The sequence below is a fragment of the Trichoplax adhaerens genome, genomic scaffold (genome assembly GCF_000150275.1).
Source record: "Trichoplax adhaerens TRIADscaffold_2 genomic scaffold, whole genome shotgun sequence".
Lineage (NCBI taxonomy): Eukaryota > Metazoa > Placozoa > Uniplacotomia > Trichoplacea > Trichoplacidae > Trichoplax > Trichoplax adhaerens.
The window spans coordinates 3101882-3124794 of NW_002060944.1; the positions used below are offsets into that span (position 1 = coordinate 3101882).

The window sequence follows — 22913 nt, forward strand, 5'->3', positions numbered from 1 at the left end:
TAGTTGACCTACGTTTTGCCCTCTACGATACATTTATTTCTTATTTTCCCTAATATTTAGACCTAATAGCAGAGCTTAATTTATCTTAAATATGTTATCACAATATAAGTGTTTCAGCTTAATCACATTAATTATCACATAACTACAGAGAGAGAAAACTTTTTACCAAGATGCTTCGCCATTCTCCACATTTTTACACGGAATTAACAATTTTAATATTTGTATTTGGTTGGACATTAATCGACGGTAAGTTAACTTTAATTAATTAAAATTTAAGTAATAATGGGTCATAGATAATTATATATGACAGTAAGAGTGACATTAAAGATCAAAGATTAGCTAAATTATTGCTCAACATAAACTTTTAGAAATATCTTCGCATGCCACAACAAAATGAATACACTATATATTCTATAATAATTTTTTGTAAAGCAAGTCAGAAAGATAATATATTACAAGAAATTTATCAGTCTCTATTCTTTACTTGCATAACTCACAAATGTAAAATTTTCCGTTCACGCTATAACACCGTTCTGGTCTATCTAGGTCGAGTGGTATCAACAGAAGTCGATTTAAGTTGCAATTTTGAGAGAAATTTCTGCCAATGGGAAAATGGCCGCTATTCAGATTCTAAATTTGCATGGATCAGAAACAAAGGTGAAACCATCGCCCCTAAAACTGGTCCAAGTTACGATCATACTTATCAAAATCCGTACTGTAAGAGAAATGATATACTCATACTTTAATATCTCTAATGCACTTTTTTACATCAAGTACTTGTTTTAACTTTTACTGCTAACATTAAATAGAAAATATTTTCTGTACTGACAATTTAAAAGATGGCTATTACGCGTATCTAGAGACATCTAGTCAGTTACACGATAATGCTACTTTGAAAAGTCCAATAATTCGCAGTAGTGATAGTCATTGTCTGCGATTTTGGTATAACATGAATGGAGCAGACGCTAGTCGACTACAAGTCGTATCATCTACATCAGAAATATTATGGTCGAAAAAGGGCAATCATAGCAATATTTGGCTATTAGCTGAAGTGGACATATCTTCAAGAGCACAAGAATATAAAGTGAGTTAAGTTCGTTATCGATAATGTACAAGTGTCACAAAACAGCTTTCGTGATCGGGCCTAGTCTATTCTATCTACTCTATCCGATCACCGACTAACTTCAGGCAATCCTCTATAAGGAAAACTAACTTATTCCAATAGTAAAGAGACTGAGTCAAACGATAGATCTAGGTTAATAACTTTATTAACTTCTAGCTACACTAAGGCCTTCTTCTTTACACTAGTCTCAGGAGAACTTAAATACCCTTTCTTATTTACAGTCACTATACTTGTCGCCAATAATATTAGTTACTCCAGTTAGCAAGTCTAATTATCACACACAACAACAGCGAACAATATTTATGTCCTATTTGTTAGACCATAATAATACACGATTAATAATCAGTAGCAATAATAATATTAAGCAACCAACAATTATTGATTGCTAAGTGCCTTAATACTGCGTATAGCAATTCCACACTAATAATACTTACTTCAATTACATGACAGCTATTTTCTACTACTAGGTGCTAGTCAGCATGGTCATACACGATTGTAAACAATTATTAATCGTAAACACGGAGCTACTAGCTCAGTAACAACAAGTAATGAAATTGTGGCATATGCAAAACACTCTTGTCCTTTAATAATCAGATTTTTGATTGATAAATATACTCAAAGTTCCTTTTGCGCTATTATTTTCATTCCATACAGTTGTAGAATATAATCATCGCGCAATGTTATATCATCTTATTGAGCATACTAGTTATTGTTTGAAGATCATTGAGCTTTTATTGTTGACATACGCCGTGTTTCATATTAACGTTATGATATTCTGTAGATATCAATTACTGGGTTCACTGGCGATAGCTATGAGGCAAATATTGCTATCGACGACATGACGTGGGAAAAAGGAATGTGCAAAAATACAGGTTATCCAAGTCATTAGTTACCAGTCAACTGGAAAATTAACAATATTGTGAAGTGTATGATTTACAGTACTTTTAGTATTGTTGGATATGAAATAAGAAGTTTAATTTCATTTCTTGATATATCTCTGTTACAAGCCAGCTCCATGACAAGGATAACGTAAAAATATTTCGAATTTACTAAAGGAACTCAGTATCCCTTAACTATCTCATAAGAATTTAGACGCCTTTGCTTCTACGTTGAACTACTAGAGAATTTTGATCTTATTCAGCTATCTACCAAACTTAAATACACTTCTGCAGCTGCTAGCATGAATGATTCATCGTAATGTTATGAAAGTTAATTCATACTGTAATTACCTCGTACTAGATTTCTTGTTTTAATTTGGCAAATATTGCAATCTATTACAATACCGCTTTAAGTTCAATAAAGATTGGTGTAGTCAATACATAATTTTATGAAATCATTTACGCTTATATGGTATCATTATTTGCCACGTAATTTTCATGCTAATCTTAACTCTTCGTCGATGAAATGATTCGGAAATATCTTGCAATGCATTAAGACTACCGTAGCTTAAAGCAAACAAAATAGCATCATCGGCAATATTACTAATGTGTACGCTCTAAAAAATTACAGAATTTAAAAATTTAAAGTGTGACTTTGAATCGGGTTACTGTGGCTGGACAAATGTTGGTTTTGACAGTTTTGATTGGACTCGAAAATCTGGCTCAACCAGCAGTAAATATACTGGACCTAATTATGATCATACCATGCGAACGTCATATGGTAAGCATACAGCCAAATAGTATCATGAGAAAAAATGTTACAATTATCGGTTATTTCAAAAATAATATGTCGATATAAAATACGAAGGACTTTATTGAATTGAAAGTTTAATAAGCGAAAGTTGTAAAAATTCGAAATATAGGAAATTATGCATATATGGAAGCTTCCAATAGACATATTGGAGAGAAAGTTGTACTAGTTAGCAGAGTTCTGAATAATGAACGACCGATGTGCTTTTCATTTTGGTATCATATGTGTGGCAGGAGCGTCGGTAATTTGATAGTCAAAATCGTAACCAAAACCTCAACAGAAGTATTATGGGCAAAGAAAGGTAGTCAAGGTCAAAAGTGGAAAGAAGCAAAGATCAAAATAATGAGTATTCCACAAGACTATCAAGTAATGTGTCAAATATATTTGAAATATATCTATATATGAACAACATAATGCATGAGGACTACTTTCCGTATATATTGCATTAATATGCTTCAATCCTGCGCGTATAGTCGTCTTTTTACCTCGCCTCTATTCCAATACAAATTAAACAAAATATCATATATAACATTTTTGGAATTTTTTGCATACTGAATTACGTTCATTGCTGCTTTATAAAATTTGGCGGTAATCTGAGTGTTTAGTAGCTCGTAGGAAATACTATCTATTTGACATGATTATTTCCATGGTGCTAATAAGCGATTAAATTTTCATTCCTATGGCGGAAAAATTTTACGAATTACCCAAGTGATAGATACGTCAGTTCTATTAATTCTATCATTACAAGTTTATAATGAAGATACAACAGTTATTTTATCGGAGGAAGGGTTTTACTTTTTCTAATGAGAATTTATGATAATATTTTGGTATATCTAGTAAACTTTTGTAGGTACTCAATTTTTAATATATATATATATATATAACATAACATAACAATAACATATATATAATTATAACTGTCATTCTGATTGTAGATCTATATCGTGGCCATTCGTGGCAATACCTGGTCGAGTGATATTGCAATTGACGATATCGATATAAATGAGGGCACTTGTGGTTGGTATCTATAACAATTTGTGTAAAACTGTATGAGTTTAAAGATGTTTCACTGCATGTCTGATTTTTAAAATCGAATTATTTCCTGCTTACCCATTATAATTAATTATAAGTAATAATACATTAGGTGCAGAACAAATTCAATCAATTCGATCGATACGCAATTATCCTAGGTGTGGTATAACTAAATCTCGTATACCTCGGATTATCGGTGGTAACACTGCTTCTCCTCATAGTGTTCCTTGGCAAGCATTATTGAAAGTGTACTATGTATCAGGGGGTAAGGTGCATACAACGAGTTGTGGTGGTTCACTAATTAATGAGAATTGGGTTATTACAGCAAGTCATTGTATACCAAATAAGCCAATTCGAGTTAAGATTGATTTAGGACGGCATAATCTTCTGACAAAAGAGAGCTATACTAAGCAAATAAGGATTGCTAAGTCGATCTTTCGGCATCCCATGTATCAGTATAAAAACTCTATTTCAAGTATGAAAGATCTGGATGGTGACATTGCTTTAATTAAACTAAACGCATCCGTAAATATTAATAATTTTGTGCGTCCAATATGTTTACCGACAGCTAATGATACGTTTAATGAGCTTAACTCATGTAAAGTATCTGGTTGGGGTATGACAGCTGGCCAACCAAGACATATCTTACGGTATGCTCATGTACCTATCGTGAACCGAAATTTTTGTAATAGCACTTATTCTTATAATGGTCGACTTACTTTTAACATGCTATGTGCTGGTTATATGCAAGGCTATACCAGTACTTGCTATGGTGATAGTGGCAGTCCGCTGTCATGTCGTCATCGTCCAGGTGCAGTCCTATCAGGATATTCGGATCGATGGTATTTAGCTGGTGTCGTTAGTGGTGGAGTTGGTTGTGCACCAAAATATTATCCTACTGTTTATGCAAGCGTGACTGCAGCACCCATTTACAGATGGCTATCAAAGACATTAGAAAATAGTTAATAAATTGTAACAGCATTTCCGAAAATAGATATCAACATGTAGACGTTAAATTATCTAATTTACTTTCTATATCGTTGTATTGCTGTATGTTTCTATATTATTGCTTGAAAAACGTAGTTAAAAAGATTTACTTCTGATCTGATTATCAATACAAGCGTGATAACTAATAATGTCTGATTTTATTTTCGGATTATAATTAATTGCTGCAAAAATCTGAGGAATATTATCCTGTAAGTACTAAAGGAAAACAATAAAATAATTTCCTTTATCAATTTCGCATCCCCTGAAAAAAATTTTAAAGCTTTTGACTTACACGAATGCGTGCACAGCAAAAGCTTGTGAAAAGGATTCGATTTTGAATCGGACGAGTGATACTGTAATTGATGATATTAATATAAATGAGAGTAGTTGTGGTTTGTATTTACAATTTATGTTAAGCTGTAACATAATTTAAAGATATTCTACAGCATATCTGATTTCCATAATCGATTTAGGTCTTCTTTATTTATGATAATTAATCATAACTAATAATATATTAGATGCAAAAGAAATTCCATTCATTCGGTCTTATGCTATCATCCAAGTTGTGGTATAATTAAGTCTCGTATATCTCGGATTGTCGGCGAGAACACTGCTTCTCCTCATAGTGTCCCATAGCAAGCATATTTGAAAGCGTATTATATATCAAATGATAAAGTGGATGCAATGACCTGCGGTGGCTCACTAATTAACGGGAATTGGGTTATTACAGCAAGTCACTGTGTGGCAAATAACCCAATTCTAGTTACGATTGAATTTGGACGACATAATCTTAGAGCATTAGAGGCCTATACTAAGCAAAAGAGGACTGCTAAGCCGATCTTTCGACACCCTACATATCAGCATAAAGATTCTATTTCAAGTCTTAAAGATTTGGATGGTGATATTGCTTTAATTAAACTAAATGCACCCGTAGCTATTGATAGTTTTGTTCGTCCAACATGTTTAACAGCAGCTAATTATTCATTTAATGAACTTAATTTATGTACAATATCTGGTTGGGTAAAGCAGTTGGCCAGCGGAGATATATCTTACGTTATGCCTATGCACCTATTTTGAATCGGAGACTTTGTAATAGTACTTATTCTTATAATGGTCAAATTACTTCTAACATGCTATGTGCTGGTTATATGCAAGGCTATACCGATGCTTGCTATGATGATAGTGGTGGTCCATTATCATGTCACAGTCGTTCAGATTCAGTCCTATCGAGATATTCAAATCGATGGCATTTAGCTGGTGTCGTTAGTGGTGGACGGGGTTGCGGACAAAGATATTATCCTAGTATTTATGCAAACATGACAGCAGCACCCATTTGCAGATGGCTATCAACCATATTAGAAAATAATTAACCAATTGTGACAGTATTCCCGAAAATGAATGTCGATATCTAGATGCTACATTTTCTAATTTTTTAGATTCATATATATATATTGTTTTAACATTGTACATTTTTATCGCATAATTGGAAAGAGATAAATATAAAGATTTACTTCTAATTCAATGATGCAAACATAATTGTCAATAATGTCTGATTTATTTCTTGATTATGTTTGAATATCATAAATATTTTAGAAATATTGTCCTGCACGAATTAAAGGAATTCAATAAAACAAATTTCCTCTATCAAATTTCACACCTATCGAAAAATCTTAAATCTTTTCAGTTTAAACAGAATGCCTTTACGGCATAAGCTTGCGTAAATGATTAGATTAGCACAAAAAATCTTATAGTGCCATTTATACATTAACGCATAGTCAATGTATAATTATAAATAATCCTTACAAAAACGCGAGTGGATAATTTGAACGTAATAAGATAACGAGTTCAATTTCAATCCACATATTTTACTATCTAGCTCATTTATCGGATTTTTCTGCTGTAGTTGGTAAGATTGCATTCAGCCTTCATTCCAAAAAAGGCACTTGGACAATTTTGCATCGCTTATATTCCTTAACTCTTAAATGTGCAATTTTCCTAGAGATTGAAATAAGTTCTCATAGATAACCTTCGTAAATGTTGGCTATTGCAGCTTAAATTGTCAAATATCTATTCATCTATTTTCGCATTTACTATAAAATAATCAAAAAACTTACGATTAGTACTAATGCTTAAATCAGGCTAACGAGTCGCTTTCAAACCCAAGCTCAGACGTGGTATTTTAGTACAATTACTTACTAACGCTTGACATTGATTCGATGATGTCAGTGGTAGTTGAGAGCTCTCAACGGAACGTTGATTAAAAGGCATTCTAATTATTGTTGTTAAAAGACCTTTTTTCAGGTGTAAGATAGTCCTTCAGAATGCCCAATGTAGCTTTTAAAGACGTTAATCGCCTTTTACCCTTGTTTTTCTGTTTCAATGACTGAATCAGTCCTAAATCCACAGTTATGAAGTCCTAAAACTGTCAATCGAATGGCTGCTTTATTTTTATCGAGATTGCCGCTTTAGTCCAATAGAAATTCAAATCCAAAATTGTGAAATACTGTATAGTATACAGTGCCCATGGCTCATTAGCTTCCTTCAAATAAGAAAGTTTTTAATGCACTCCCTTTACTGTATTATACATAGAGAATGACACATATAATAGAGAATACGTATTATCAGGCCAAAATAACTATTAAAACTAGCTTTGCAATACTTGTTGTAAAATGGAAACAGTATAATTTACAGCTAATGCTTTGCTAGTTGATGATTGAGGGAAGTTGAATATGCTAATCTTGATACAGTACGTTTACATTATGTTGATGGTACATGTTTTCTTTACTTAAACTAATGAATGATTTGACTCATGTAGATTAAAATAAAACCTTCGTAAGTTATTAAAATTGAACTAATAAAAAAGTCAACATTATTTTTACCATTGCAAGTTTTTCTCATCGACCGATTTCCACTGATAAAACACAGTCCACTCAGGTCACTATATTAAATATTAATATAGGCTTAATAATCGAATTATACCTTGTAAATACTAAACATTTCACAAACTATAGACTGGTTTAAAAATTCCTCTATTCGCCTAAAAGCCAATAAAAAAAATTACCCTATCTAATCTAATCGCTTTTTACAGACGCCTACTTTATATCATTAAAATAAATCTTACAAGAATTGTCTATTAATATTCAGAAGAAAAAGTGACGTACCGCAATTTCAGGGTAGTTTGCTCTATATAAGTATATAAGTTCGCAGTGATTTAGATCTCTATCGAGTCTACAGCGATAGAAATAAAATATTAATGTTCTTCAATTTATGTCAGTTGAATGAATAATCATCATCCTTTAATATGGTGTCAGATTATGCTGAGAAATTGCATAATTTCATCAAGTTAGTATTGAGTTTTACCGTGGGTAATTATATTGCGCTATTTGTAGCAGATTTTACAGTTGCCATCATCTCATTGGCGTGAATATTTTCTCTCTTGTGATTAGATCATTTCATCTTAGATAGAATAATCAATCATGAACTCCTCTTTCAATTCAGCCTGCTTTACTACGTTGTGATGGTACATGTATTTTTTCCAAAATTAATAAAGGAGTACACTCATTTAGACCACATTAACTTATGATTTGTTTTGAAAGTATTGAATAAATTTACTCCTTTAGACTCATATCTTTGCTATCAAAACTGTATTCATATCTAGGCTAACATCTGTGATCATTGCAAACTTTACCTTTCAGATCTCTATTGACTCTACTGTCGATATGAAATAATAAATTATTCATGAATTTACGTAGGTGGAAAGAAAAATTATCCGCATTCTAACGCGGTTGGATCACACTGAGAAGTTGCATATTTTCGTAAAGTTGGACTTTTACTATCGGTGGTTATAATGCGCTATTTGTATGAGAATTGTACGAGATCTTGCATTTGTTATGTTCTTATTGGCATGAATATTTTAAATCTTGTAATGGGGCCATTTTGTGGAATATAGAATAATAAATCATGTACTCCTCTTTCAAGGCTAGCATGATAGGTTTGTATGTTTAGAACACCTAGGTAGCAAGTTGATGATTGGAAAAGAATTTGATTCGTCGATCTCAGTCTGCCTTGCTGTGCCTGATGGTAGATATTTTTTTTCCAAACTTGCAAATGAACATACTTGTTTAAATCGCACGTACTAGTTTTTCGTTTGGAAATTATTGAATTTACCTTTATAGACTAACATAAAGCTTCGTAAGCTATTCGAACTCTATCTAGAAACCAATAGTTTTTACCATTACAAGTTTCGTCTTACCGATCTATTTCAACTGATATAACGTAGTTCACGTACATCGCTGTATAATTTAGGCTTAATTACCAAATGATACATTTGTATGTCGGTATTAAAATTTCATAAACTATAGAAAGGCTTAAAAATTTATCAATTCACGTCAAATTTAAACGGTAAGTTTTATCAAAATTGGAATTATTTAGGCTTGTCTGTTTTTATAGAGCCCTACTTCTTACCAGTTAAATTTTACGCAAAACGTCTATTGAATTTTATGAATTAAGATAATCTATCGTATTTTTAGAATATGTTGCTTATATACTCGTATTTTTATTGCTGTTTAACTGGCATATGCGTATTCATGAATAAATAGCCCATTTCTTAATTAATCTTCATGTGTATGCATAATCTAAAATAAGATATGCACTACCTTCCGCCACTCTAACTATACATTTAGTTTGTTATTTTCTCCAATATTCATAGCATATAGCGGTGCTCGATTTGTCTCAAATGTATTATCATAATAAAAGTAAAATAGTTTCATTATTTTTGTTGATAATTGACTACAGAGAGAGAAATTTTTCACCAAAATGCTTCGTCGTTCTCTTCATTCTTACACGAAATTGGTAATTTTAATATGTGTATTTGGTTGGACTTCAACCAACGGTAAGTGAACTCTAATTAATTAAAATTTAAATAATAATACGTCAACCATAATAACGTATGATGGTAATACTGACTTTAAAGATTAAAGATCAGATGAATCATTACTTAACGTAAACTATTAGAAATATTTTCGCATTACTACAGCAAAATGTACACACTATAATCTACTTTAATTTGTTATAAAACAAGTCAGAAAGATAATATGTTACAAAAAGTTAACCTGTCTTTATTCTTTATTCGCATAACCCATAATTGCAATATTTTTACGTTGTACTATCGTACCGATATATGTAGGCAGAGTTGTATCTACAGATATTGATTTAAGTTGCAGTTTTGAGAGTAAATTTTTGGAGTAGGAAAATGGCCGCCATCCAAATACGAAACTCGCATGAATAAGAAACAGAGTCAAAATTACTGCCCCTAAAACTAGTCCAAGTTACAATCATACTTATCAAAATCCGTACTGTAAGAGAAATTATGTATTTTAATATTTCTAAAGTTGCCTTCCTTATCAAACTGATAGCAATTTTTACTACTTCAAATATTTCTGTTAATGTTTACTGTTAAAATTATATTGAAAATGTTTTCTTTTGGAAATAATTTTAAAGATGGCGATTATGCGTATCTAGTAACATCGAATTCACTATACAACAACGCCATTTTGGAAAGTCCTATAATTCGTAGTAATGATAGTCATTGTCTATGATTTTGATATTATATGGATGGAATAAACGCTAGTCGACTACAAGTTGTATGATCTACGTCAGAAATATTATGGTCGAGAGAGGGTAATCGTAGCAATATTTAGCTATTAGCTGAAGCAGACATATCCTTAAGATTACAAGAATATAAAGTAAGTTAAGTTCATTATCGGTAATTTGAAATTAACAAAATTGCGGCATGTATAGAACAATCCTGTCTTTTTATAATCAGATTTTTTAATTGATGAATATAGTTTGAAACATATCCTTTAAACCACTATATTATTTTCATTATATAAGGGTTGTAGAATATAAGTGATTGCATGATGTTTTTTCATGTTAATAAGAATAATAGTTATTGTTGAATTGAATAACGTAGAGCTTTTTCTACAGCTTCACGTTATGTTTTATATTGACGTTATTATGTTCTGTAGATATCGATCACAGGGTACGCTGGGGAATGATATGAAGCAGATATTGCTATTGATTACATTACATATTGTTCATTTTATCTTTCTTCATTGCAAGTTAGCTTAAATGCATATAACAATTTTCTATTTTCAGTTTTGATAGACATGTATTAATGTGTATAATAATTATAATGCGATATATCAAGAGATTTGCGTTTATTCGATGGAAAATTATTACTGTCGTTGGGTGACTGGCAAAATCTTGATCTGATAGAATATTTTTTGCTAAGCTATAAACACGTACCCTAATTAACTATTTACCCCTAATTTACTTCATTTTCTGAAACTGATGTGTTTCTAAACCAATTATCTTAAGCTATATATCAAGATTAACCTAGGAAAGTAAAGATGAATCTGAAATGGTATATGATCAATCTCAATAAAATAATTCGTAGTATCATTTCCATAGTGATGATAATAGCCAAATGAAGATCATTGATAGAGTTACTATGTTAAAATATAGAATCATTTCATCAGAAAGGCTAGTCAGACATCATCCGACAGGAGCTATAATGATAAAACGTATTCGATTTAAATTTAACAAAGATTTCATAATTACTGTCATACCTGATAGGTCAGTATGTGAACCTCTACTACAATCAGACTGAATTTGAGATTTGATACAGTATTGATTCTAGCAATGGATAAAGAAATATTGAACTTATTTTTCAATCATCGCAGATTGGTTTGTGTAATAAATAACGTTAATAAATTTACATATACGTACGGTAATTAATTTGGACATACATATATATCCATACATAAGCGTATATTTATAAATAATTAATACGTAGTGCTAACGTCATATCAAGAGGTAACATGTTAGCCTAATATAGTAATATTCAAATTAAAGTGTAGATTAATATATAACTAGGGATAACAAATATAAGATGTGTATTCTTTTACAGCATTGGGTTGGATACGATAAGTGGAATAATACTTGATGCTTCACTTGTTCAATAAAGTTGTATTCATCTATACAATTTTTTACTCCCTAATCTAACTGGATAAGAAAACTTATCCCAACGCCTGAGTGGAATGCAAATACCTTATTGTGCTATCTAATCCCTCAATTTGATGGTTGGTTTGGTACCGTATAAGATTAATCATCAAATAATATCATCGGTTCTTCTGCCATCACTTTCTATCATACATTGCTGCTGTAGACTATTTTAATATAGTATATGTTAAGTATGATGTATTTAGACTTATCGTTATACCTCCTAAATATCATCTGTTCTTACTCTATCGATAACGCTGGTTTATCTTTATATCTCAATTGCTGCGGTCATTAAGTAGCATTCACTTATTACTATTTGACCTCATTATAACTGATTCGCTGGTCTAGCACAACAACCTATCTATCTTGCACAATACTTTCTTCCCAATAAAGAATTTCTATCTATTCCCATATGCAATGTTGCTTATGAATGTAATTGTGGCTAAGAAATCTTCTTTAGTTAGTACTTCGAACTCTTCATTTACTATTGCTATTTCTCGATCTCAATCATACAGTTCTTGTTAATTAAGCAGTGCTATTTATGATGACATTCATTCGACATCTTACCGTAAAATGCTAGAAAACGGTCAACTATTAAACTCTTCAAAGTAATGCCATCACGACCGTGAAAATATGTCATTTTATTAAGGTTACATAGGGTACAAATGATGATAATGACTGTTAAGCAAGTAATATGCCTAAGTCTGACATTTAACACTAACATAATATTTTATATTTCACCTTCTTCTTACTCTAATTTTTTACATTAAAATAACTAGTGAACCCCCGCGCTCGTGATACTTCAGATGCTTGTTTACTAAGTAAGATATTTCTGGCTGAACTGCACTGTATTCAGTAAAAAATTATTCTTTCAATAAGTGTTTTTGTTGGTTACTTGCAGTTTATTGACGATATTGAAAATACCAGTAAATGGTGAGCCAGCACGATTTTCTTATAGTGACAACTGGTAATGTTACATCATGGGAATAACATTTATCGTAAATAATTTCTATAAGTAATAGATTTACTAGAATAAATAAAGATTAAATTTTAATATCATGATTTTTTCAATAGTGAGAACTGAGTCAGTAATAGTTTTAACAGTGAACTTCCTTATAATTTAATTCATATCATTTTAAGCATACACCGGAAAATTTACCTTTATATAGATCTATTAATTTCGCAAAAAATGAACAACAGAAATTATTTATTATATTTATAGTATTCCGTTTCATGCTAAAAAGGAGGCTAATATCACGAACGTAGAATCAAAATTTGTGGCATTTTAGATTTTTATGAATTCCACCGTAGATATGGAGTCATAAATTATTTTTTAATTCACCCAGGTGGAAAAAAACATCATTTCTCAACGGGGTGCCTAGTATTGGTTAGAATTTGTATATTATTATAAAGCTGGTAATAAGTCTTGGTATTTGCGTACTAAATGGCTATTTGTAAGAGATTTGCAGTCGTCATCATCATATTTACATAAATATTTTGCCTCTTGAAATGAGGTCATTTTATCGAAGATGGAATAACAAATTACTAACTGCCCCTTTCATGACAAATACTATAGAGAGATAGGCTTAGAACACCCAGGTAGCAAGCTCATGATTGGCAGAAATTTAACATGCCAATCTCAGTATGCTTTACATCATGCTGACGGAAGATGTTTTCTATATCATATATTAATAAATGAGTTTATATCAATATACGAGAGCCTCTGCAAGTCATTGAAAATATGTTAATATAAAAGTCAACACTATTTCATTATCACAAGTTTTTTCTTCATCGATTGATATCAACTGATACAATAAACGGTTCTCCTAAATCTCCATATGATATAGATTTAATTACCTAATGCCTTATCTACCAGTAAATTAACTAACGAATTTCTTAATGACAGGAAAGCCTAAATATAATTCATCAACCTACGCAAGAGTCAGAAGGTAAGCTTTATTAAATTTTTTCTATATAGGCTAATCAGTCTTTTTTCAGAGCTTAATTTTTTATCACTGTAAATTCTACTCAAGAATTTAATTAATTTTTAGAGGAAAAAACTACTCTACTCTATTTCAATAGCATGCTTCTTTACATATTCATTAATTTTTATGTTCACGATGTAGTCATTATGACAATACTAAGAGTATATCTACTACAAATAGCTTTTTATGAGTCAATTTTAATTTGTCTTGATGATTATGTAGGATCTCAAAGAAGTTAAACACTATTTTTCACACTGACTATAAATTTATTTTTCTCTTTCTCCGAATTGTTTATGCAGAACTCGATTGATTTTCAAATCTATTATTAAGAAATAAGCAAGGCGGCAATTTTAACCAAATTAATTGATACTTGCCAATTAAGAGAGAAAAATATTACTAAGATGCTTCGTCATTCTCCTTCTTTCTTCATGGAGTTGACAATATTAATATTTATATTTGCTTGGGCTTCAATCAGCGGTAAGTTAACTCTAATTTGAGCAGTAATATTTCACGATATTCACATATGATAGCAATATTGATATAAAAGATCAAAAGTCAACTGAATCAATGCTTTATGAATAATTTTTCTCAACGGATTCCAATCCATGCGTAGTTGTTATTTCAAACTTGCTAATTATTGCATTAAACTAGAACCAATGCTTTTGGAATCAAGTTGCGCAAGAATAATATGATTATGCATTGACTTAAAATCTAAATCAATAATCTTTTTTCACCCAAACATGAGCTAGAAGTAGATAATGTAAATAGATATAATATTTATGGTTCATTCAACCTACTCTCCATATTACATTATTAATGATAGAAACAAGTCAGTGACCTGATTTCAGATTGAGATCCATTAATGAAATAGAGGTTTATAAAAAAATAGATTATGCTCGTACACTGATTGGCAATGCAAATTTATAATCTACCTTTTATCTACTATAATCACTTTAAGGAATGGAAATAAATTCGTAACTCAATTTTAGTCAAATTTACTAAATACCGGTACAACCGATAGCTCGGTTTTAGATTTACTGTCAATAATAAAATAGTGACAGTGTTCCAAACACGTATTAAATTATAATTATTAACATAAAATAACCACATTTTTATATAAATCAGCAACCTATTTTCCATCACAGTGAAGGTTTACTTCAGGACAAAGTAATATTCATAATTCGCTTCTTACCCACTCTTCTACTTATAATTTTGAGTAGATACCGTAATCCCTTATAATATAATAACACAATGATGCGTATATTGACTTTAAATTTACATCATCTATCCTTTTCCATCCTCATAAACATTTGATACAGATGGAAATAAAAATTTACATTGCGCATCTGAAATCACTAATATATGATTATCAAGAACGTGTTTAAACCTGAATATACGAGTTATTCGAGCATATACTAATTAATTGTTAATGGGTAACGTAATAAGAACTTTTAAGCTTCCATATTTAAATCATATCCATGACTATAGTAATAAGAAAGGCATTATTGCAAATTAAGACAGGTCCAGATGCGCACTTTCGTATTTAATAGTGTAGATCACATATGCAGACAGTTTTTGAGAATGTGCTCGAACTATACGTATTTAACCTCGCCGAAACTTAATTTATTACACCTACTCTAAGCTATCTGGTGCGCTATTTTATCGACTTGACCATAAATTTATAAGAGCAAATTTATTATATACTTTATGGTTAGATAAAAATCAGCGTACGAAATTAAATAGAACAATAGCAATTAGTTATTAGCTAAAATAAGATTGCCGTAATAGGCCAAACAAACGGTATCGTGCAGTTTAAAGCCAATTGCTGATACATCCTAACATTAACATCAACAAAACATTTATTACATTCATATATTGATTTTTTTCCAGAAATAAAGATCAAAAAGACCAAATAATTAAATAGATTTGCTTGTCTTTTTTCCTAACTGGAATAGCTCATGATTGTAATTTTTCATAACATATATTGTGCTGGCATATTTAGGTGCAGAAGCATTTACAGAGGTCGATTTAAGTTGTAATTTTGAGAGAAATTTTTGCCAATGGGAAAGTGGCCGTCGTACAGATTCTAAATTTGCTTGGATCAGAAACAAGGGAGAAACTATCACCTCCAAAACTGGTCCAAGTTACGATCATACCTATCAAAATCCAAATCGTGAGAGAAACAGTATATTTTAATATTTCTAAAATAGGTTTCCTAATCAAACTGATAGCAAGCTTTACTGTATCATACATTTCTGCTAATGATTACTATTAAAGTTATACTGATAACATTTTTCCCTCGAAACAATTTTGAAGGTGGCTATTACGCATACCTTGAAACATCCAATCCATTATACAATAGGGCTACCTTGGAGAGTCCTGTAATTCGCAGTAATCATAGTCATTGCCTACGATTTTGGTACAATATGAATGGAGCAGACGTTAGTCGACTTCAAGTTGTATCATCTACATTAGAAATATTATGGTCAAAAGAGCATAATCATGGCAATATTTGGCTATTAGCTGAAGTCGATATATTCTTAAGAGTGCAACAATATAAAGTGAGTTAAGTGGATTATTGATGATGTTGAATTAATAAAATTCTCTCACATGTATAATACTTTTGTCCTTTTATAGTCAAATTTCTAATTGATAAGTATAGTTTGAAATGTATCTTTACAGTAGTATGCTGGTTTACTACATAAATTTTAGAATATAAATCATCGCACAATATAGTATCTTCTTAATGAGAATACTAACTAACTTATCATTGAGTTAAGGACTGAAAAGTTTTCTGTGAACTTACGTCATGCATGCATCAAGTTAACGTTATTATGTTCTCTAGATATCGATTACTGGGTACGCCGGAAATAGCTACGAAGCAGATATAGCTATCGATGATATTACATGGGAAAAAGGATTGTGTAAAAATACAGGTAATTTAAGTCATTATTAACAAATAATAAGATATCTTAATACTATGTGATATATATGATACACTTTTAGTATTACTGTAGATGAGATAAGAAGTTGAATTTCCTTAGATTGTATAGCTCAGTCTGTTTTCCTTTACCATCTAATGACTTACTCGGAGAGCGTTCCAAACTATAAATAATTCTGATCGCTTGATAATTTGTAACTACCAATAACATGGAATCTAAAGTTAGATTTTATCATAGTGAAAATTTAAAATTAAAGGATACTGTAAATGAACTTGCATATAGAGTACCGTATGTAACATTTGTAATATTCAAATTACTTAATTTCTTGTTGCTTGCTAAACACTGGCAACAGTCTATTGCAAGGCTATTTTAGGTCTAGTAAATATTGGTCTAGTTACTGACGTAATTACATGAAATTATTTGTATCCTATGATTATTTGCGACATTATTTGATGCTAACCCTTTGTAAGTGAAATAATTCGAAAAAATGAAGTTTATCGACTGTATTATATTAATATAAGTGCCTTTAAAATATTACAGAATTTGATAATTTAAAGTGCAATTTTGAATCGGGTTACTGCGGCTGGACTAATGTTGGCTTTGACAATTTTGATTGGACTCGAAGATCTGGCTCAACCTATAGTATTAATACTGGACCTGATTATGATCATACCTTGCAGACGCCAAACGGTAAGCATGTGAGCACATAGTATACTGTAATTCGAAAATATTATATTTCCCGACTATTTCAAAGATATTATATCTATGTGCAATATAGAGAACTTTAATGAATTTACCTTTTATGCATAAAGTGAACTAAACCTGAGAAAAAATTTAAAATACAGGTTATTATGCATATATGGAAGCCTCTGATAGACACGCTGGAGAGAAAGTTATATTAGTTAGCAGAGTTCTGAATAATAAACGACCGATATGCTTTTCATTTTGGTATCATATGCATGGTAAACGAGTCGGCAAATTATTAATTAAGGTTGTAACTAAAAATTCAACCGAAGTATTATGGGTAAAGGAAGGTAGTCAAGGTCAAGATTGGAAAGAAGCAAAGATCAATATAACGACTATTCCACGAGAATATCAAGTAATACATCGTGTATTTTAAATATACCCATATATTAAAATCTTCTCCGGAACTACTTTCTCTAAATAGTTAATTGCATTAATATAGTGCAATTCCAATTCCAATCGTTATCGAAATCCTAATAATCTAGTACGCTATTATTCTACACATTAGTAAAATAGCTGTACTCCTTCTCTAACATTAATTAAATGTCAATACTATCATATATAGCATTTTCTAATTGTTACACATATTTACTGACTTTTAATGTTGACTCTTAATTATGTGTGTACTACTTTATATATTGGGTAATAATATCAACTTATGTAGGTATTTATTATTTTAAGAGAAATCCATTCTATTTGACATGACTGTAGTAACGATGCTATTAAGCTGATGTCCATAAGAGGGAGAAATTTTACAAATCACTAAAGTTTTAGATTTTTATCAGGTCGATCAATTTTACGTTTTGGTACATAATAATTTCTATTAATGCATAGTATAAAGATTCGGATTAAGCTTTACATTTGTCATGATACAGTTTATAATGAAAAATTTATAGTTAAGCAATCAAAATAAGGATTTTTGCTTTTGCTAAAAAATTCTGATTTTATTGATTTAGTAAGCATTTACGACATTAAAACTCATGGTTTATACGCAACATATAGATTCATATCGTAGCAGTTTGTGGCCTTGACTGGTCAAGTGATATTGCAATTGACGATATCGAAATAAATGAAGGCAGTTGTGGTTGGTATTTATGATATTACCCCTATTAAAATACATGATTTTTTCATGGTGATAAAATTAGCATACTGAATAATTCTCTAGGCATACACCCATGTAACCAGAATCCTTGCAAGAATGGTCGATGTAATATCATCAGCTCTGTTAGCTATACATGTGACTGTTGGATAGGATATGAAGGAAAACACTGCGAAATCTGTTAGTATTAATAAAATACACTAAAAATTAAATATTTATTTTATATTGCTCTCTTAGATATCACAATCTCTTAGCCATTTTAATTGATCTTAGTTAAAGGATATAAAGCGTGCGAAAGTAATCCTTGCCTATCGGGCACTTGCGTAAGCTTGGCTAATGGAAGGCGATATAAATGTCAATGTCCTCCCGGATTTACAGGAGCTCAATGCTTACGAAGTAACTAATACTCACATCATTACAAAATCTTACTAATTCAGAATTTGCTTTCCGACAATGTATAGTCTTACCTGGCTAAATTTTTTAGAGAGTGACAATATTTAATAAATCGACACCGGAGTATAAAACGAATCTTTTTCAGTTACTAAAATTTATAAGAACCACGTTAGCAATTTAAATTTAGCTAATAATAATATATGATTTACTCAGTAATTGTGATAGGCTATATTGCTAATAATTTATGGTATAGTACATTTACTAACAATATGATACTAACCTTTAAGGTTTTAATTTTATCTATATAACAGCCATAAAACAATCTAGTCGTCAAATCAGACAGGCAATCATGAATTATCCACTTACAGTAATTGACAGAAATAGAATAGAAAGCGTTACTTTATTTTTCCAATATAAGCATGACGATTTCTAAACTATTAAGTCATCACTGCGTGGAATACATCGTTAACAATCTCGATTTTAATGCTTGCGCATAGCTTAATAGAAAATTTTTCGTTTATATTTATAGTTTCGAACTGGACATGCGATTTTAAAAAAGATTTTTGTTCTTGGGAGCAAAGTGATTTAGATACATTAGACTGGGAATTCGCTGAGTTGGAAAATCGTGGTAAGTTAAGTCAGATCAAAATTAGATACTGTCTGATAAGTCACAGGCAGATATCAAATATGCCTGGCATAGAATTTCAGTGCAGAATACAAATAAATTTTTATTTTTACATGAATTGTATCGATACAGAAAATATGATGATACTAGCTCAGTATCATTTATTAATGTTTAAGAATTAAGACTAGGCGTTTTACAGAAGAAGAGCACATCATTATTCGTACTGCAATTTATTTTACGAGATTAATATTTGTATTTTATTATGATCTTCATTGCAGATCGGTACTTAAGTTTATTCAATAGAGATGGGAGCAATGGCTTTGCTATTATCAAGAGTCCATTACTGCAAGGCAATGATAAACTGTGCTTCAAATTTTCCTATCTTATCGTCGGTAATACGACATCATTGGCTGTAACCACCTCCTTTAACGGCAAAATCTGGTCTAAAGATGGTGGAAGGATAAATACTTGGCGTAAAGCTGCAATTACAATCGATAAAGTAGACCGTTATGTTCTCTTCAAGGTATCAATATTAATTATTCTTTGTCCGTAAATTATACCAATCATTATCCGAATCTTGAGTACATTTAGAATTAAAATGAAATCTTTCGACATAGATTTATATCACAGCATTACGTCGTCGAGGAGACGGAAGGATCGCACTTGATGATGTTCAGCTACTTCCCGGAAAATGCCGTAAGTGAGGCAAATTTCTTAAATTTTTAGCTTTACTAACCCGCAAGGATCATAACAGTTATAATAAGTACCAGAGTAAATTTAAACTATATCAAAACTTTAAGGCATAACGTAAAGATTTTATTATTTTCCATTTTACCATATTTCATCGGATAAATATCATGATACAGCGGCTATCTGGGATTATGAAGGTAAATTAAAAGTAGTAGATAGACAAAATGTTCTAATTAACGATTTCTATTAAAATGAAATGAACGTTAAATGATTTTTATTATCCTATCATAGAAACTATTTATAGTTTTATAGTTGTATGATTTACAGAATTTGATATTTGTCTCATCACAAATTCGTCTAACAATATACAAACTTCTTCAATTTTATAAATTATCGATATCACAGCCAACTTAGATTGCAACTTTCAAGATGACTTCTGTGCTTGGAATAATGCGTTCTTCGATGATTTTGATTGGGGAAGAAGGTCTGGTCCTGTAACAACTACATCTATTGGAGCTAAAACGAGTACTAAATTGCGTCCAGGTGCTTAAGTACATCATCAAAAATTAAAATTCGATAAGTATTTATACATTCTAGTTTATCTTTAAATGTAGAACTATCAAGCACAAGTGATCAATAAAATTCTATATTCAAACATAATTATTAACATAAGTTCCTTATTTCATTAATAGACTATTACGCTTTCATCGATGGTATTACCAACATGGAAACTAATCGTGCGGTATTAGTTAGCCCAGACATGAAAAGCAGTGGTAACCGATTTGAACTTACTTTTTCCTATCATATGTATACCTATGTTGTTGGAACATTATCAATCTCTACAACATATAACGGTGTCATTTGGACTAAAAGTGGCAGTCAAAGCGTTAGTTGGTTGAGTGAAAAGATACCTATTAACGTTCCTAAAGGACAAGAATATCAAGTAAGCCTATTTCATCACTGCATTGCACATACATATATATCGTATTTCGGTAAATGTCAATATTTATATAAAATAATTCGAAAATTATATTGTGATGGATATATAGCTACTAGAATATTGGACATCTTCAATTTTTTATTATTGTTATAATTAGCGTTGATTATGTTATTTAAATGCTATCATATTGCCATCGGATTTGTGCCAGTATTGATGAGCATAGCCATTTCATAAACTATGATGGGGGTTAATTTAAGCCCATATTTACATCTTTCTATAGATTCATATTTCTGCCACAGCAGGTTATGCCAATTTAGCTATCGATGATATTATCTGGAGAAAAGATCAACGTAAGTACTTTCCTTTATCGTATCCTTTGAGTAACATATCATTTAGTACAATTCATTCAAACTCGATAAAGGTGTTTTAGTGCAAATCTGATTTTCTATTATCCATTGATTTCCTATTTGTCCATTATAATTAATTATATCTAACAATACATTAGGTGCAGAAGAAATTCAATCGATTCGAGCGATACCCAATCATCCAAGATGTGGTATAGCTAACTCTATACCTCGGATTGTTGGCGGTAGTGTTGCTTCTCCTCATAGCGTTCCATGGCAAGCGTTATTGACTGTGCATACTACGATAGGGAATCTTCGGCGTAGAAGTACTTGTGGTGGCTCATTAATTAATGAAAACTGGCTCATTACAGCAAGTCATTGTGTATCGAATAAACCATTTCTAGTTGATATTGAATTTGGACGGCATAATCTTTTAGCAGAAGAGAACTATACTAAGCAAACAAGGATCGCTAAGTCTATCTTTCTACATCCCATATTTCAAGATAAATATTCCTATTTGCATATTAAAGATATGGATGCTGATATTGCTTTAATTAAGCTTAATGCACCAGTAGCTATTAATAATTTCGTGCGGCCAATATGTTTTCCAGCAGCTAATGATACATTTAATGAATTTAACTCATGCAAAATCTCTGGTTGGGGTAGAACAGCTGGCCAGCCGAGTCATATCTTACGTTATGCCGATGTCCCTATCTTGAATCAGAAACTTTGTAATAGTACCCATTCTTATAATGGTCAAATAACTTCTAACATGTTATGTGCTGGTTATATGCAAGGCTACACAGATGCTTGCTATGGTGATAGTGGTGGTCCACTATCATGTAAGCATCGTCCAGATGCAGTCCCATCTGCGTATTCAAATCGATGGTATTTAGCTGGTGTCATTAGTGGTGGACAGGGTTGCGGACAAAAATATTACCCTGGTATTTATACAAGCGTAACAACAATACCCATTTACAAATGGTTATCAAAAATATTAGAAAATAACTAATAAACTGTGTCAATGTTTCCAAAGTAAATGTTAGTATCTAGCTGTTAGATTTTTTAATTTTATTCTATATATATTGTTTTATCGCTGTATGTTTTCTACTATTTTTAGACATTTTACTTTCAGTTTAGCTATTATAAGTTCATTTATTCTAAACTTCAGTAAATTAGACGATATGGCTACTGTAACATATCGAACCGCTTAAATGCTACATTAGAAAAAAACATAAATAGGAAACAATGGCCAACT

At 31.1% G+C, this 22913-nt stretch overlaps 4 protein-coding genes across 4 annotated transcripts; all 4 read left to right on the forward strand.

The window, feature by feature from the left end:
* Window positions 1-170: 170 nt before the first annotated feature.
* On the forward strand, window positions 171-4810 carry TRIADDRAFT_53232 (uncharacterized protein; the record flags this gene model as incomplete). The annotated part of the gene is made up of 8 exons (XM_002109287.1): window positions 171-246; window positions 547-717; window positions 840-1084; window positions 1905-1995; window positions 2633-2782; window positions 2925-3178; window positions 3748-3829; window positions 3957-4810. The coding sequence occupies 8 exons, from the start codon at window positions 171-173 to the stop codon at window positions 4808-4810; spliced, it is 1923 nt and encodes a 640-aa protein (XP_002109323.1).
* Window positions 4811-5515: 705 nt separating this feature from the next.
* TRIADDRAFT_53233 (uncharacterized protein) lies at window positions 5516-6201 on the forward strand (the record flags this gene model as incomplete). Its single annotated transcript, XM_002109288.1, has 2 exons — window positions 5516-5846; window positions 5987-6201. The coding sequence occupies 2 exons, from the start codon at window positions 5516-5518 to the stop codon at window positions 6199-6201; spliced, it is 546 nt and encodes a 181-aa protein (XP_002109324.1).
* A 3445-nt stretch (window positions 6202-9646) lies between these two features.
* TRIADDRAFT_53234 (uncharacterized protein) lies at window positions 9647-20922 on the forward strand (the record flags this gene model as incomplete). The annotated part of the gene is made up of 17 exons (XM_002109289.1): window positions 9647-9722; window positions 12673-12714; window positions 13240-13280; window positions 13800-13842; window positions 14209-14355; window positions 15881-16051; window positions 16195-16439; window positions 16724-16814; window positions 17361-17510; window positions 17666-17919; window positions 18567-18648; window positions 18730-18843; window positions 18937-19059; window positions 19586-19684; window positions 19960-20204; window positions 20299-20377; window positions 20777-20922. 17 exons carry the CDS (start codon window positions 9647-9649, stop codon window positions 20920-20922), a joined length of 2148 nt encoding a protein of 715 aa, XP_002109325.1.
* A 173-nt stretch (window positions 20923-21095) lies between these two features.
* Window positions 21096-22667, forward strand: TRIADDRAFT_53235 (uncharacterized protein; the record flags this gene model as incomplete). Its single annotated transcript, XM_002109290.1, has 3 exons — window positions 21096-21314; window positions 21592-21661; window positions 21817-22667. 3 exons carry the CDS (start codon window positions 21096-21098, stop codon window positions 22665-22667), a joined length of 1140 nt encoding a protein of 379 aa, XP_002109326.1.
* Window positions 22668-22913: the final 246 nt, after the last annotated feature.